Raw genomic sequence first — 17,679 nt, forward strand, 5'->3', positions numbered from 1 at the left:
GCACTGTTGGTGGGAATGTAATCTGCAACAGCCACTACGGAAACATATGACGGTTCCTCAAAAAATTAAAAGAACTATTAAATAAGCCAGCAATTCCACTACTTACTGAGTGTCTATGCACTCAGGGGGAGGGAAGCAGTACTCAATCAACAAGATATATGCACTCTTACATTTACTGCAGCATGATATACAATATCCAAGATATGGAAACAGCCTGAGTGTCCATCAGTAGATGAATGGGTAAAGAATGTCTCACACACGAGCGTGCACACACACATAAATACTACTCAGCCATAAAAAAAGAATGAAATCTTACCATTTGCCACAATATGGATGGACCTACAGGGTATTACGCTAAGTGAAATAAGTCAGAGAAAGACAAATACCACATGATTTCACTTAAGTGTGCAATCTAAAAAACAAAACAAAACAGAACCCAGACACATAGATACATAAAACAGATTGGTGGTTGCCAGAGGGAAGGGGCGACAGTGGGAGTGCACACAGATCAAGAAATACAAAGTTCCAGTTATGGGATAAATAAGTCATAGGGACGTAATATACAGCATAAGAAATTACAGCATAAGAAATATAGTCAATAACACTGCATCACACTTTGATGACACATGTTTAACTAGACTTACAGTGGTGATCATTTTGCAATGTATACAAATGTTGAATCAGTCTGTTGTACACCTGAAACTAATACTATATATGTCAACTATACTTCAATAAAAAAAGAGGGGCACCTGGGTGGCTCAGTGGGTTAAGCCGCTGCCTTCAGCTCAGGTCATGATCTCAGGGTCCTGGGATCGAGTCCCGCGTTGGGCTCTCTGCTCTGCGGGGAGCCTGCTTCCCTCTCTCTCTCTCTCTCTCTGCCTGCCTCTCTGTCTAATTGTGATCTCTCTCTGTCGAGTGAATGGATGAAATCTTTAAAAAAAAAAAAAGAAAAAGAAAAAAAGAAAGAGAATCTAATATTTAATGCCTAGAAATGAAAAAAATAAGTAATAATAAATTAGAGATAAATTAAAACAATCAGATAAAAGAGTTCAAATGGCTATATCCTGAAGCAGGAAAAAAGGGGTTGTTTTTACGACAAGACTTACAGAACTATTTAACTCTAAATTAAATCATGGACAGGTATAAGAAGAGTAAAATTGTTTAAAGTACAAAAGCTTAAACTAAAAAAGTGAATGCTTATGAAAACATGGCGATAAAATTTACAGAATTTCTGTTTACAGAAATGTTAATAAACTGCTCTATCTTTAAAATCAAAGCATACTGTGCAATATATTTATGACATCATATTTATAGTACACCAAAGATCAGTAAGCCAAAATCACCTATATATACGGAGACTTCTCATCCTAATGGCTTATTAGCTAGCTAGTGGCTGCTATTGCTTAGGTCTATTATCAAATTATTTCAAAAAGATTCGTTCACCTTAGAAACTTCCAGATTCAATCAACTTGATAAAACAATGGCCTTTGGGGCACCTGGGTGGCTCAGTGGGTTAAAGCCTCTGCCTTCGGCTCAGGTCATGATCCCAGGGTCCTGGGATGGAGCCCCACATCGGGCTCTCTGCTCAGCGGGGAGCCTGCTTCCTCCTCTCTCTCTGCCTGCCTCTACCTACTTGTGGTCTCTGTCTATCAAATAAATAAATAAAATCTTTAAAAAAAAAAAAAAAAACGGCCTTTGAGAAAACCAAAAGCAATCAAATTCCGATCACCAGTAATCTAATCTAATCCAAACACAAGGCAATTATTCCTCTAAATGAAAGCTAACAAGAACAGCCTGTAGTTACTAGTGTGATGTCAGGAAGGCCCATACGAAAATAATCAGATGCAGTCACGCCTGGGAACAGAAGGCAGAGAAAGGGCTATATAAAACTCCACTAGTGGTACAATTAAAAAAAAGAAAAAAAAAAAAAGCCCCTTCAATCCTAATACTGTAAAAATGACATTTTTGCATTACCTGGGATTCAGCAATGCTCCCCAGTATCTGCAATGGACTTCAACCTCAGCCATTTAAAACTGTGAAAGGGGGGCGCCTAAGTGGCTCAGTGGGTTAAAGCCTGTGCCTTCCGGCTCAGGCTAGGTCATGATCCCAGGATCCCTCATCAGGCTCTCTGCTTAGCAGGGAGCCTGCTTCCCCCCTCCCCCCACTTGCCTCTCTGCCTACTTCCGATCTCTGTCTGGCAAAAACAAAACAAAACAAAAAAACAAAACAAAAAAAAAAAACCTGTGAAAGGATAACACAAATCAGTGAAAACCACCGAAAAGGGGAAAAAGAAAAAAAATGCATAGAACTGCAAAAATCTCTCATCACCCTCAGTTTCTTCTTTGAACTAAGTGAAATGTAAGTATCAGAACTGCCATTAGAAAAAGGAACAAATACATCAGGCTCTCTGCTCCTTGGGGAGCCTGCTTCTCCTTCTCCCTCTGCCTGCCTCTCTGCCTACTTGTGATCTCTCTCTCTCTGTGTCAAATAAATAAATAAAATCTTTAAAAAAAAAAAAAAAGAAAGAAAGAAAAAGAAAAAGGAACAAATGTATTAAGGTTACCAGGATTTCTCATATATACAAATATGCAAAGTATTTACCGATAAAATGATAAAGTGTTCTGAGTTGTAACTTTCTCATGCTTAAAACAACCTATAAATGCTCAAAACTATAAGCACTTCATACAAGCATACGTTTCAGATTCAACAGCAACTGAAACACTACTATTTACTCATATTTTAGGAAAAAAAAACTCTACCTTGAAATAATACAGAGAGCAAAAACCTGGCAGAGCTCTTTCTCAGACTCCACGAGAAAAGCAATAAATATGTTAAAAGTAATAGGTGATAAGCTTCAGAATCTACAAGGCATTTTTACAGCTCCAAATATGCCATCTGCTTCCCAAACATACTCATTATTTGCATTAAATTATCTGTTTATTTTCTGCATTAAAATATCAGCAACAAGAAATTCAATTAAAGTTAAATATTTCATTTTATAAAACCCCCCTTACAGACTATTATCTGTGCACCTATTGGATAAAATTAGTATTTTCCTAATAAGTTATTAATATTTTAAATTATTAATTCTGTGACCATTAAGCACACAACAAAAAAACTTTTAATTATATTCTTTTTTATATGACTATTAAGTTTTAAATTTCAATTATTAACAAAGAGCTCCATTCTAAATTATAACATAAAAAGTATTATTTTACCCTTTTAAAATAAAAGAGTAAAAAGACTGATGACAATAGAAGCAAGCACCTAACTACTTTGTTAGAAATAAAGAGGGGAGCTCCTGGGTGGTTCAATTGTGACACATCTGCCTTTGGCTCAAGTCATGATTCAGCCCTGCATCGGACTCCTGCTCAGTGGGAAGCCTAGTACTCCTTCTCCCACTCCCCCTGCTTGTGTTCCCTCTCATGCCAGTGTCTCTGTCAAGTGAGTAAATAAAATCCTGAAAGGAAGAAAGGAAGGAAGGGGTGGGGGAAGGAAGGGAGGAAGAAGGAGAAAGAATGGGGACAGAAATTCTTGAAGAATCTTTACCACTAACTTGTTTACTTCGGGAGCACCTGAGTGGCTCAGACGGTTAAGCATCTGACCCTTGATCTCAGCCCAGGTCTTAATCTCAGGTTCCCGAGTTCAAGCCCCACGCTGAGCTCCATGCTGGGCATTGAGTCTACTTAAAAAAAGATTTTTAAATTAAAAAAAAAAAACCTTGTTTACTTGGTATTAATATGAAAAGCCCAAGAAACCAAGAAGTCTTCTTGATTATTCTTCTTAAGTGAAATGGTGGTAGGGATGCAAGGAAATGGGTACTCTCACTCACTGCTACTGGAACGCAATTTACAGTGGCAGGTAGGAAACATGCCTGGCATATACAGATCCTGAAAAAAGGGTAAGACAAGAAGGTCTGTCCTTCTTGTGAGATGTTTTTCTCTTCCCAGCAGACACCGAAGGGGGAGGGTGCACGAGTCCCCATCGGCAAGCAGGCCGGGCGGCGGCATCTGCTGCCAGTCGCTGGGCTCTCTGAGGTGCAACAAAGCTCTGAAATGAAGATGACTGAAGATCGTCCTGATATCTTCCAGAAACCCCCAAAGGATGGCTGTAATAAAACCACTAGGAGCACAACTGCATGTAATGAGCATAAAGGTAGATGCAGATGAAGATTCAAGTCCATAATTACCGCGGTTAAAATTTTTCATTGCCTCAAAGGCATGCAATTAGAAGGAAAAATGAAGAATTGGTCAAGAAGACATGAATTGAAACAGATGATGAAAATTAATATTTAACACTGATCACCTCACAATAAGTTATGTAGAAAAATGCATGCCTGAATACTTGTAATTGCTGGGCAATAAAGACTAGTATCTTAAAGTATTTTTTTTAATTGTGAGATAAAGATCCAATAAACAGATGTTCCAAACCTTCCTGTGCACGGGAGCCACCTATGTATATTTCTCAAGAAGTCTCTTGAAATTCAAAATTAGAGCAGAATAAAAGGAATCACTCATACCTCCATCTACAGCCATGAAAATACTTGAAAATGTCACGGATTTAAACAAAATTTTTGTTATTGAGTATCTAACATATACCAGGCACTGTGCTAGGTGGTAGAGATTTTTTTTTTTTAAAAAGATTTTATTTCTTTATTTGACAGACAGAGATCACAAGTAGGCAGAGAGAGAGGGGGAAGCAGGCTCCCTGCTGAGCGGAGAGCTCAATGTGGGGCTCGATCCCAGGACCCTGGGATCATGACCTGAGCCGAAGGCAGAGGCTTTAACCCACTGAGCCACCCAGGCGCCCTAGATGGTAGAGATTTAAACACAGCTTTTGAAATTGCAAGGTCACACATTCTGATGAAGAAAGGCCTGAAAACTGACAAGTACAGTATCTTTTCGTTGAGGGCTAGAACAAGGAACATGAAGGACTCTGAAATGGTAGCCAACAAGTTGAACGGGGGCACAGGGCAGAGAAAAGGAGCTGGCTCTTGAACTAAAGCAGTGTGGGTGGGAAGGAGAAGGGCAGTCCAGCCAGCAGAACAGGAAGAGCATTTAAAATGCAGGCAGACCAGGGAGAAATGCCACGTTAAGAGAAATGCAAATCGGGCCACCTAGGTGGCTCAGTGGATTAAGCATGTGACTCTCGGTTTTGGCTGGGTCCTGATCTCAGGGTTGTGAAGCCCTGGACTCCACAAAAGGCGTGAACCCTGCTTAAGATTCTCTCTCTCCCTCTCCCTCTGCCCCTCCCCCGCCAAAATAAAAAATAAAAGAAAGAAATGCACATAAAGTGGCTGGGCTCTGTTGCGGGGAGGACATGGAAGACAGGCTCCGATGAGACGGGAATGGTAAGCAAACACCACATCACAGAGGCTGCTCTTGGAGTTTTGGCAACCACTTCCAGCATACTCCAGTCTCCACCTCAAAGACCTGAGTGAACTGCGGGAAGAAAATGGTCCAAACACCCTGGAAAATGAAACAGTCAATAAACCCTATGAAATTTACTGTCCAGAAGGGGAGAAAAGCCTTAATTAATAATTAAAACAATCACAGATGTACCAAGACAACCAAGGGACCTAACCTCCTCGAGAGAAGTTAAAGAAAACCGACAACTGTCAAAGATGGTGCAGCAGACTTTATTCAAGAACAATGAGCTAAATACAGGAACCAGTGCAATGGGATTGTACACTGGGGGGCAAGGCAGAGGTGGAGACTGGGTTCAAATGTAAGCACAGCGTGTGAGAGTGGGAATTCCAGCGAGTGGGAGCAGGGTGCGGGGGTGAGCGGACAGAAAATTACCAGGAGAAAACATCAGGCTTAGAAGGGTTCTGGCTAAACTGACCTAACAGGATTCTTGCTGAAGACAGGCCAGGTGATCCAACATCACCTGAGGGACAGCGGAGAAAACAAAGCTCAATCAGATACTGAAATTGCGGGGGGGGGAAGCTTCTGGTTAAACTGAACAAGCAGGGTTCCTGCTAAAAGCAAACTTTACATGGAAGTGTGCAGGTGAGCCTAGGAGTAGGTTCCAAGAGCCTGACTAAAGTCTGGTCAAGCACTGAATCTGGCAGGGCCTCACAGAATGTCTCAAAAACAGAGGTAGTGTTATTTAGAATCTCAAGGATTTTTCTACTTTACCTTATTTTGAATCATCTAACTCAATACACGGGCATCGTCCACTTGCTATTATCTAAAGCTTCTCAAACTTGAATGTGCTTTTCACGTAGGAATCTTAAAATTCATTCTAATTCAAGGTTTCGGGCCTGAAATCTTGCATTTCTAACATACTCCCAAGTGATGCCAAAGCTCCACCCCTTAAGGACCTAGAGTAGACCTACCAAGAGCTGTAACTATGGAGAGATACTGATCTCCTCAGTCCTGGGGGTAGTGCTCTGTCACCAGAGAGCCAAAAGCAGACCTTCTTCCCAATGGTGTTAGTGGTACTTTTTTCTAAATGTTGAATGGCATTAAAAAATTGTAAAAATGGGCACCTGGGTGGCACAGTTGGTTAAGGGTCTGCCTTCAGCTCAGGTCATGATCCCAGGGTCCTGGGATCATCCCACTTCAGGTTCCTTACTTAATGGGGAGCCTGCTTCTCCCTCTTTCTCTGTCTCTGCCTGCCACTCCCCCTGCTTGCACTCTCTCTGATAAATGAAATCTTAAAATAATAATAAAGTTATCTCTAGAGCCTATAGTTATCACTAGACAACACAGTCCCAACACCCAAATTATGTTCGCACTTAACAAAAGCTAAAACTGGGGTGCCTGGGTGGCTCAGTGGGTTAAAGCCTCTGCCTTCGGCTCAGGTCATGATCCCAGGGTCCTGGGTTCGAGCCCCGCATCGGGCTCTCTGCTCATCGGGGAGCCTGCTTCCTCCTCTCTCTCTCTCTGCCTGCCTCTCTGCCTGCTTGTGATCTCTGTCAAATTTAAAAAAAAGCTAAAACCAATACATCTCAATTGAGGCACATTTGGTTCCCAAATGTCTAGCAACTTAGAACTTCACTTTTGGAATAGTTTGGCTATAACTGTAGTTTGAAAAAAAATTTTTAATTTTGGTTCTTGATAACTTTTCATTTCCCAAATTAAAAACTGCAAGGTTAGAGTACCTGGCTGGCTCAGGCAGTGGAGTTGGAGCCGCATGTTGGAGGCAGAACTTACTTAAAAAATAAATAAATAAATAAAAAACCAAAAACAAAAACAAAACAAAAAACGGACAAGGCTGACCAATAAGACCCCTTAGGGAGTCCTTAACAATAAACTAGAGACAAGTGGCACTGGCATCGGTCCTCAAAACAACGCTGTGCTCCAGTGGAGAGAATTGGGTTCTGTCAAATCAGTTTGTTGTTCATGGATTCAAAAGTGAAATTTTGAAGAGTTGAAAATAAGAGGGCCCGCTGAATATTTGGCAGGATGTGGCAAAGAGCTACAGAATGGAACCAGTCATATGTGAGTAAAAACTATAACCGTGGCGAGTTTTTAAACAAAGAGTTATTTCAGTCGTTAAATGTAACGCTATAGGGCACTACCAAGCAAACAGATTCTTCAGAAAGAGCAGAAAGGCCAAGCTGCTGCTCTTCTGTCTGAACATGATCTAGGCACCAAGACACCAGAAAAGCTGCCATAAAAGGCTTTCACCCCTACTGCTTCTACTTAATCATCCTGTATTTACACGGAATATTAAGAATGTATTTGGGGTTTTCCTGTTTGTTTGTTTTAAGATTTTATTTATTTATTTGAGAGAGAGACAGCACAAGCAGGGGCGAATGGCAGGCAGAGGGAGAAGGAGGCTTCCTCCTGAGCAAGGAGCCTGATGCAGGACTCAATCCCAGAATCCTGGGATCATGACCTGAGCAAAGGCAGATACTTAACCAACTGAGCCACCCAGGCATATCCCAAGGAAGTTTCTGTCGTACAATTATCTACTTCTACAAAGAAACAGAAAAAATATTCCTCTAATACTCAAACCTACAACCACCGAACTATTCCTATCAAATTTCAATTTGAGAACAAAAGGACTTAGGCTGAAAGATAAAATAACAGTAGCAATGAAAGAAAATTCAAACTTCCCTTTATAAATAATAAGGCTACTTGGCTAGGAGGGAACTGTTACCCAAATATTCACTTACCTTCAAACATCTGCTTTTTAAGTTCTAACTGCAGAAAATCAAAGCAGCACTGATACATATGACTATAAACCTAAAGAAACTGGCCATGATTTAAGTAATCAGAAATGATGAATATGTCAATAAAAAATAATAATAGCTACTAGCAACCATGACACTGCTGAATTATCGATAATGAACTAGTTATCACTGCTGTACTTAACTAGAATTTATTGAGCTAGGCCTTTTCCATTCAGTATCTCTAATCCTCCCATCATACCTGAGGTATTGATCCTAAACACAGGATTCATGGGGAAAAAATCAGATTACCGTCACACTTAAACCATACACAGTGGAGTCTCAGACTGCTTTCAACCATAATACAGCTAAAGCAGAGGCCTGCACATGCTCAGGGGACTTGGATGACATTCGGAGGCCCAAGGTACAAGAAGGGTGGCCAGGAAGGGTTTGGAGAATGGCTATATACAGTGGTTTGAGCAAATACATTACGTTGAGGATTACGGGAGCCTGGTAGACTAACAAAGTGAAAAATACGTAGAGGGAGAAGGCTAGGATGAACCCTGTGCTACTTGGCTCAGAACTGCAGGTATTAATACATACCCAAATGTTCATAGCAGCAATGGCCACAATCCCCAAACTGTGGAAAGAGCCAAGGTGCCCTTAAACAGACGAAGGGATAAAGAAGATATGGTCCATATATATGACAGAATATTACTCAGGCGTCAGAAAGGATGACTATCCAACTTTTGTTATCAACATGGACGGGACTGGAAGAGATTATGCTGAGTGAAATAAGTCAAGCAGAGAGAGTCAATTATGGTTTCACTTACTCACTTACTCATGGAGCATAATAGAACCGAATTCTCTCTACTGGAGCACAGCGTTGTTTTGAGGACCGATGCCAGTGCGGCTTATCTCTAGTTTATTGTTAAGGACTCCCAAAGGGGTCTTATTGGTCAGCCTTGTCCGTTTTTTGTTTTATTTTGTTTTTTGTTTGTTTGTTTGTTTTTTAAGTAAATTCTGCCTCCAACATGCGGCTCCAACTCTACTGCCTGAGCCAGCCAGGTACTCTAACCTTGCAGTTTTTAAATTGCTAGTTTTTTTTTTTTTTTTTTAAGATTTTATTTATCTCTTAGAGAGGGAGAAGGAGAGAGAGAGTGAGCACAGCTGGGGAAGCGGCAGGCAGAGGGAGAAGCAGGCACTCCACCAAGCAAGGAGCCCGATGCAGGACTCGATCCCAGGACTCTGGGACCGTGACCTGAGCAGAAGGCACTTAACGGACTGAGCCACTCAGGTGTCCCCTACACTGCTATTTTTTAGAAGAGATAAACTGAATTTAGCGGTGCCTGGGTGGCTCAGTCTGCTGTCTGCCTTTGGCTCAGGTCATGATCTTGGAGTTGCGGGATCAAGCCCCAGATCCAACACCCTACTCACCCAGAATCCAGGAGTCTGCTTCCCTCTCTGCCCCTCATTTCTGCCTCATATGCCCTCTCTCTCTCAAATAAATAAATAAAATCTAAAAATAAAAAAGATAAATTGAAGTTACCTAGCACAATCCTCAATAAACATTTCCTTATTTTCCCAAACTATCTCTGTTTCTTCCAAAACAGAAACAGACCTGGTTTATATTCATTCACATCCCTAAACCATCTTTCCTCCAGACTTCGTTTTAAAGTTAACTACAAGTATTTGTTTTAACTCTGTTCCAACCAAGCCCTACATCAGGAAATAATACCTCAGTCTTTTCCAAGTCAAATATTTCTGTGAAATTCTATTGGTTAGAAGAGACTAGCAATTTCAAAATGCTAGAAACATAGAGAACACTCAATACACTTTGAGTGAATGCTGAGAACTCACTCTGATCCTAAGTTTCCCTGGATGTTGCTATATGCATAAAATGCCAAGACCAGAAAAACCCTGAGAGGGCTGTGTTCCGATTCAACCTGAGCCAATAATTATACCAGTAACCTGATGTCGGTGATTTTGCCATTTTACTAAAAGGTTGAGCAAGCCAGGTTATGGATGGATCCCATCTAGCTCCACAATTCCACAGCCTCTTGACAAACCTGAAAATGGACAATTCACAAGCAAGTTTGTATCTCTATGATGCTTCCTCTGACTGAAATCTTCCAGTTCCCCATACCCTCTCAGAGAACCCCTGTTACAGATTCCATTAACTGTCCATCACTTCTTTCATGAAGCCTTCCTCCAGCCCAAATAAAACAAATTGCTCCACATTCTTCAGACTCCCCATGACTGCATCACAATCTATTAGAGATGACCATTTACAAACTGAACTACGCTGGGGTCCCACGCCTTGCACCATGCTTAGCACACAGCAGGTGCTGAGGATGTTTTAAGATTTGAGTCTACAAAATCAAATTAGTTCCTGAGGAGTTTCCCTGTGTACATTTGGGAATTTAGCTTATTAACTTGAAGATACACAAGGCCAATCTGCAGCACAACCAAAGCTTTGTCCCAGCCGTATCTCCATATGCTGTACAAATTTATTCTGAGCGTTTGGACAAAAGCTACAAAAGGTATCACTGCTGCTGATTATCTGGGCATCCTCTGGAGATTACCTAATCTACCTCATCTCCCTAACCAAAGGAAAAAAAAAAAAAAAAACCTCTTTACCCTGCCCTACTTTGTTCCATGGCACTTACATCCTCCTACCGTGCAATATAATTTACTGATATTCACTGTTTATGATCACTTACCAAAACATAAGCTTAACTAATGCAGGAATTTTTGTTGGTTTTGTTCATAAATGATACCCAGTGCCTACCTCAGTGCCTGGTACACTAAATGATGGGTTTTGTTTTTTTAAGATTGATTGATTGATTGATTGATTTGACAGACGGAGATTACAAGTAGGCAGAGAGGCAGGCAGAGAGAGAGGAGGAAGCAGGCTCCTTGCTGAGCAGAGAGCCCGATGCGGGGCTTGATCCCAGGACCCTGAGATCCTGACCTGAGCAGAAGGCAGAGGCTTAATCCATTAAGCAACCCAGGTGTCCCTAAATGATTTTTTTGAATCAATAGTTCTTCCCTTCTCTCTTAAAGCCCTCAGGAGTTCTGAGTCAGCACCTTCATAAACCTATCTCACAAGGCCCTTTTTTCCTCAGCTCCATCCGCTCACAGTAGCCTTACAAGTAGGATTCCAAGAACTAGAGGTAAATATTTCTATTTATTTCCTAACCTGCAACTCTTAATTTTTCTGCTCACCTACCCGTAGAGAAATAATATCCAGGAAGCTATACTAAATAACATATAGAGGAAATAACCAAAACTTTATTCTTTCATGTCTGATAATAATTATTTCTATCTATGAGGTCTTCCCTTTAGATTTGAAACTACTGGTGGACAAAAACCAAAACCAAGTTGGATTTATTTTTATGGACTGTCAAGCACAAGTGCTAAATACTTTGGAACTATATTAACTGCCACATGAGACCTGACTGAAAAATTGTGCTCCAAATAGTACAAACCCTGAAGGGTGCTTATACATATATACATTCGTTACGGCAAGATTTTTCTTATATAACTAGTATGCTTCAGGAGAAATGAACTAAACCACTGCATTTCTGTAACTATTAAATACTGAGCCATGTAAAAAAAGGATACTGTTTTATTTGTATTCAGAAAATACCACCAAAACCTTCTCCATCCCCTAGTTTCAGCCAAATATGGTTCTTCCCTGCTCCAATCAATTTAGCTGTGAGTTCCAAGAGTCATAAGCCCATCAGCAACAGTCACGGACAGCACCTACACAGCTATTTTGAAGGCACCTTTTAAACTCTTGAAGAAATAAAACAACAGCAACGTGAAATATAGTCAAGATGAGAAGCTTCAAGCAGAGATACCTGGATATCTTGATTCAATCTAAACTAAGAAACAAAGTTTTTCAGAAGTCCTCTCACCCAGCACTACCTACATGACAAACTCAGAACCAGCTTCTAGAGCCTAAGAAAGAGATTTCACAAACTCAAACTCACATGTGGTAGGCAGGGTGACACAAGCCAGGCCTCTGGTGCCTATGAGAAACATTAGCAATCTGGCCTGCCACTTAGCCTTCTGTGATCACTCAGTTTTGCTTCACTGCTCAAAAAAGGATTAATATTTTATATCTGAACACGTGAAATTAGGGTTAGTTAAATTCTGGGGATCCAAGTGCCAATGTAGTGACTAAAAATTACAGGTGGGGAAAGAGAATCGGGACAAAACTGCTATTGTTATTGTTGTGAAGAAAAATGCTATTCTGTCCACAACAGTAAAGGAGTATATGGTGCAAATTTCAATCTGAGTTTTTATGAGTTTTCTAACCACAGATTAAACATAGGTGAATCACAATGAAGCTTTCAAAAGAGGAATTCCAAGAGTGTATGGCCTGTTTACTGACGACCTGAGGCTGTCTGCTGCCTCCACACCCCTAAGTGGCCATCCCAGCTTTCTGCCCAACCCCGAATTCGTCTACAATAAAGGTAAGTAAATGAAATAATGACCAGCCCTAAATGTGACGTTAAGTTGGCATTTACAAACGATTTGCAAAAGCACTCCCCAGCGGACCTAATCGACCCCAGGGCACACTCCTCAGACTTCTACTTGGTGGTTGTCTAAAAAGATAAAGCCCCTACTTTTCAGGGGAGCACACTGGGAGGAAGGGCGCCTCGGGGAAGCAAGGAGCTGCTCCAGACCCCAAGACCCTGGGGCTGTCATCATGGGATCCCGACTCGAAAGCAGCCTCATTAAGGGTGTTACATCCACAGGACTTGTCACCCCAACTTTGTACTCCTAAAATCTAAGAAGTTAAAAGGGTGCTGGGGTGACGGGGAAAAGTACAACGCCCGATCTTCTATTCTTGGACCCAGATAAACGCAATGGGCAAGCGAAACGGAGACAGAGCCGCCGGGCAGGAGACGCGTAAGGGGCATAAGGGGGAGTGGGTGGTATCTACGCTGGGCGGCTAAACCCACAAACCCAAGAGAAGAGGGAAGAGAGACATCGGGGTGATGGAGAAATGCAGGGCCAACCAATCGACACACCGGGGTGTGTCGGGACTTGGGGTCCGGGGAGCAAGAGGCTCCTTGGGGGCCGGAGGGCTCCACGCGAGCTCGAAGCGGGCTGGGGAGGCGACAGGCGTCCGGCAGCGCCCGCGCACCGGGCAGGCTCCCAGAGCCCTGCTGGATGGGAACGCCCGGCCCAGGCAGCGAGGGCCAAGGCGAGCTGGGGCCCGCGGCCCTGGTCTCCCGAACAAAGCCCGCGCGCGCCGGGCCTGGCTACTCACAACAAGAAGCTCATGTCGGCGGCGGCAGGGGCTGGGGGGCTCGGCGGTCTCTCGGCCTCCGGGCGGCGGCGACGGCTCGGGCGGCGGCCAGGGAATAAGAGGGAGGGAGAAAAGAAGAGGAGGCGAGGAGGAAGAGGGGAAGAGCCGGCTGCTGGACGGCCACAACTTGTTCGGCTTCGCTCGTCCAGTGGCAGGCGGAGGGGGCGGAAGTGGGAAGCGCACGGCCTGAATCACGGACGGCGGCGGGGGAGGAGGACAAGGCGGGGAAAGGGCCGCACGCGGGCTCTCCGGGGAACAGCTGCCGCGGCTGCCGAGCTGCTCGCCCCGCCTCCCCCTTTCTCCTCCTCCTCACCTTCTTCCTCCACCTCCTCCTCCTCCAAACCCCCCCCTCCCTCTCCAACCCTCTAGCGCCCCACGGCCCTCACTCCGCGAGTTCTCGCGAGAGCGGCGCGCGCCCACCCTCGTCCGGCCGGGGCTGCGGGTCCCCCAAGTTCTGGACGTCCTCGAAGCCCGGGACCGCGCCCAAGCAGGGCTCTGGGGCCGCCGGGCCCGCCAAGGCCAGTCCGCCCAGCTGGGGGCGGGTCGTGGCGGAGCGCTCCCAACTCCTTGGCTGGGTTTCAGCAGTCGGGAAGGGAATGGGCTCCTCTCTGGGATGTCTGGGTTTGCAGTGAGGGATGGAATTGCCACTAGGGCTTCTGCCCGTTCTAAGTGTGCAGCAAGGGATGATGAAAGGTTATGGAGTCCCTTTGCTAGTATATAAAAGCAGGAGGAGGTTTAACGTGTTTGGAATGTGTGGGTGTTGTTTGCCCAGAATAGAGAAAGGAGTCAAGCTCCCCGTCGTTTTATGGTTCTGTCTTAAAACCCTGAACTAGGAGAGGAGAGGTCAGGGTCCAGCCTTGTTTCAGCAGGCGGGTTAGGCTATCGTCAGTAGCTGGGAAAACTGCTGTAGTGACCTATGCAAGGTCTGTGGAGCATTCTTAAATAGATTATAAAGCCTGGCCCTGAACCCCCCTGACTCTGTGAAATAAGGGAGTGTCTGCAGAAGGCCCTATGTTTATGATGGTCTTAGACCCCATAAATGCGTAATCAGCATTGCCCCTGATGAGCAGCCTACCACAACATTATCGCTTTGAGTACCCACTTATTTTACACTAGAGGTGTCCATCTTCTTTATTCACAACACCCATCAAATCCACAAGTAAGTTTTCAAAAATATTGGAACAAAACTTAAATAATGTACAGCTATTAACCCACCTTGGGTTGAGTTACTTGGAAGAAGTACCAATATGAAATATAGTCTGTTGAGTTTGTGCGGTATTAGTTCAGTACCTCAGTAAATCAAACCATTTTCTTTAAAACAGAAGGAAATATTGGAATCTTGACGCTATCTCGGAAATAGCAGTGGTCATTGGAATAATTTGAGAAGACTTAAAGACTCAAAAGATGGAGGAAAGAAGAGGGGAAAGGATTTACCTTAATAAAGTGAAAATAATGGATTTGTGACAGAAGCCCAGATCTTGATTTGGTACTACTAATGTACTATATAATTCCTAAGGGTCTTCTGAAAGTACAACTTGAATTACCAGATTAGGAAATTACGTTTGGGAAGGGTAAATCAGTTAACCTGCTACAACAACAGTCTCATCCCTGTTAAAATGAGGGCCTTGAATTTTTACATGATCTGTAGGATATCCTCCAGTTCTAAAGTTCTGTCGTGTCAGGGTTGTCCTTCAAATGTCTGGCGGACAGTTCCCATCTGCTCCCTGATTTGGTAGCTGACTTTTGTTCTAAGCTTTGGTAGCTTTGCTTTTGTTCTAACACACTTTAAATGAATTCTATGACAATGAACCCGGATAACGATAAGCAGAGGAGAGAATCTGCTAAATTACCTGCTGAGTTCTTCTTGGAGAATTGGCTGAAATTAACAGCTGATTAAACTTAAATATATTGGTCTTAGAAATGATAGAGGTTTCGTATTAATAATACAGAATATAATTCCAGAGGTTAAACATTTAAATCAAACCATGGCTGTCACTTAAAATTACTCAGCTTCAAAAGTATTGAGAAATTTAGAATCAAATAGGGGTATATTCAAATAGACGTTTCTAATAACAATTTCACCTGCCCCAATTCATATTTCATATCACTGTCCTCTTAAAATTTCAAGAAGTTACTCCCCTGATCAAAATTATTTTGTTTGTAAATCTTTATTTATGAAGGAAGATGATTAAAATCTGTATTTACCAATTTTTCCAAGAATTGATACTATAACATAAATGGAATAGAACATGTGTGGGTATGCCTTTAAATATTTTTTAAAAAGATTCAAATTTATAAGTGAGTATATTTATATATGTAAATGTAAACAAACAAGATAGTTATACATTGTGGGAAGACGGGAAGTAGACAGAATAATGTAATAGCAATGCTGAAGGGAGAGGATCTAATTTAGATGCCGTGGTTAAGAAAAGCCTCTCGGGGTGCTTGGGTGGCTCCATGGGTAAAGCCTCTGCCTTTGGCTCAGGTCATGATCCCAGGGTCCTGGGATCGAGCCCCACATTGGGCTCTCTGCTCAGCGGGGGGCCTGCCTCCCCCCCCCCCTTCTGCCTGCCTCTCTGCCTACTTGTGATCTCTCTCTCTCTCTCTCTCTCTGTCAAATAAATAAATAAAATCTTTTTTAAAAAATACTTTTAAGAAAAGCCTCTCTAAGGAGGTGACATTTTTGTTAAGACCTGAAACAAGAGGAGGAAGCAGTCTTAGAAAGAGTGAGGGGATGAGCATTTTCTAGTAGAGGAAATAATAAGCAAAAATGCTCTAAGATAAGAAAGAGCTTAAAGAGTTCTTAGAGCTGAAAGGTTATGGCCTGGGCAGAGTGAGCAAGAAAAATGGCATCAGATAAAGCTGGACATGGAGACAGAGGGCAGGCTGGGGTAAGATAATCTGAATAACGTTTCATTTTTTTTAATTTGGAAAATTTCAAACATATACAAAGGGGAGGAAATTAATATAATGAATCCATCCTGCAGCTTCAGCAATTATCAGTTCATGATCCGTGATTAACATTTTGGAAAGATCACTCTCCCTTTTTGTGGAGAATGGACTAGAGGGAGCCAACAAGTCAGAAGGGAAACCAGGAGACTATTCTAATAGTCCGGTTGTTTCTCAGTTGTGATTTGGTTTAGCGTAGTGTCATTAATAATAGAAGAAATTAGGGGCTCCTGGGTGGCTCAGTGGGTTAAGCCTCTGCCTTCGGCTCGGGTCATGATCCCAGGTTCCTGGGATCGAGCCCCGCGTCGGGCTCTCTGCTCACCGGGGAGCCTGCTTCCCCCTCTCTCTCTCTGCCTGCCTCTCTGCCTACTTGTGATATCTGTGTCGAATAAATAAATAAAATATTTTTTTAAAAATAGAAGAAATTAATAATCTCAGGGTAAAACCAACAGCACTTGGTGATAGATTGTGGAGGCTGGGGAAAGGAGATTACTACAATTATTTTTGGCTTTAGCAACTAATTGAAACAGCCATTTATCGAAACAGGGAAGATATGAGTCACAATTTGGGGGTTAAACTAAAAGTTCCATTTTAGATATGTTAACTTCGAGATGTCTATTAGACATCAAAATAGTCAAGTAGAGTTTTGACTACTGTGCCAAGGGGGACGGGAGGAATCTGAACTAGAGACATGGATGCAGACCTCAGCAAGTAAACAGTATTTGAAGCCCTGCACATTGTTAGAGCTCAGAGTTGAGGCTGGCAGGCCAGAGAACTCACAAGTCTAGGTGGTGCGCTACACGAGGGGTGAGTCTTTTGCTAATACCACAAGTGTCTCTGGCCCAGTCAGTGGAGTTTGATAGTAATTCTTGCTACAACTAAAAAACAAAGGGTATAAAGCCATAAGATGGGCTTCCAAAAAGGAATTTACACGCCCAATAAGGATAGACAAAGCAAAGTGTTACCTGTAAGCATCTGGGTTTTTTCTTTCTTTACTTCTCTTCCCCGATATCTCTGGTTTCTGATCACCATTTACCCAGTTGTGATGATGATGATGTAGTTATGCTTTTGTTTTTTTTTTTAAAGAGCCCATACGTTTTATAAATATATGCTGAAATAGTTACAGGTGAAATAATATGCCTGGAATTTGCTTCAGAATAATGTAGAAGAGAGAATTAGGAGTATTGATGAGATGAGACTGGTGGTGAGTTGATAGTGGTCAAAGTCAGATAGATAAGTACATGAGGATCCTTATATTCTCCTGCCTAGTTTCGTTTAGCTT

At 42.5% G+C, this 17,679-nt stretch overlaps 1 protein-coding gene and 1 non-coding gene across 2 annotated transcripts in view; one reads left to right on the forward strand and one right to left on the reverse strand.

Annotated features, from left to right (window-relative positions):
- MOB1B (MOB kinase activator 1B) overlaps positions 1-13,639 on the reverse strand; it is a 48,900-nt gene extending 35,261 nt beyond the window's left edge. The window contains exon 1 of the mRNA XM_032843511.1: positions 13,410-13,639. Within this exon, the coding sequence (XP_032699402.1) occupies positions 13,410-13,423 (14 nt within the window). The 5' untranslated portion in view covers positions 13,424-13,639. The remainder of the gene's footprint in view (positions 1-13,409) is intronic.
- A 3,487-nt stretch (positions 13,640-17,126) lies between these two features.
- Positions 17,127-17,277, forward strand: LOC116871852. Its single transcript, XR_004383535.1, has one exon. It is a non-coding gene; the product is annotated as a small nucleolar RNA SNORA62/SNORA6 family (small nucleolar RNA).
- Positions 17,278-17,679: the final 402 nt, after the last annotated feature.

This window comes from Lontra canadensis, unplaced genomic scaffold (assembly GCF_010015895.1).
Source record: "Lontra canadensis isolate GAN:19392208 unplaced genomic scaffold, GSC_riverotter_1.0 scaffold1, whole genome shotgun sequence".
NCBI classification, from domain to species: Eukaryota; Metazoa; Chordata; class Mammalia; order Carnivora; family Mustelidae; genus Lontra; species Lontra canadensis.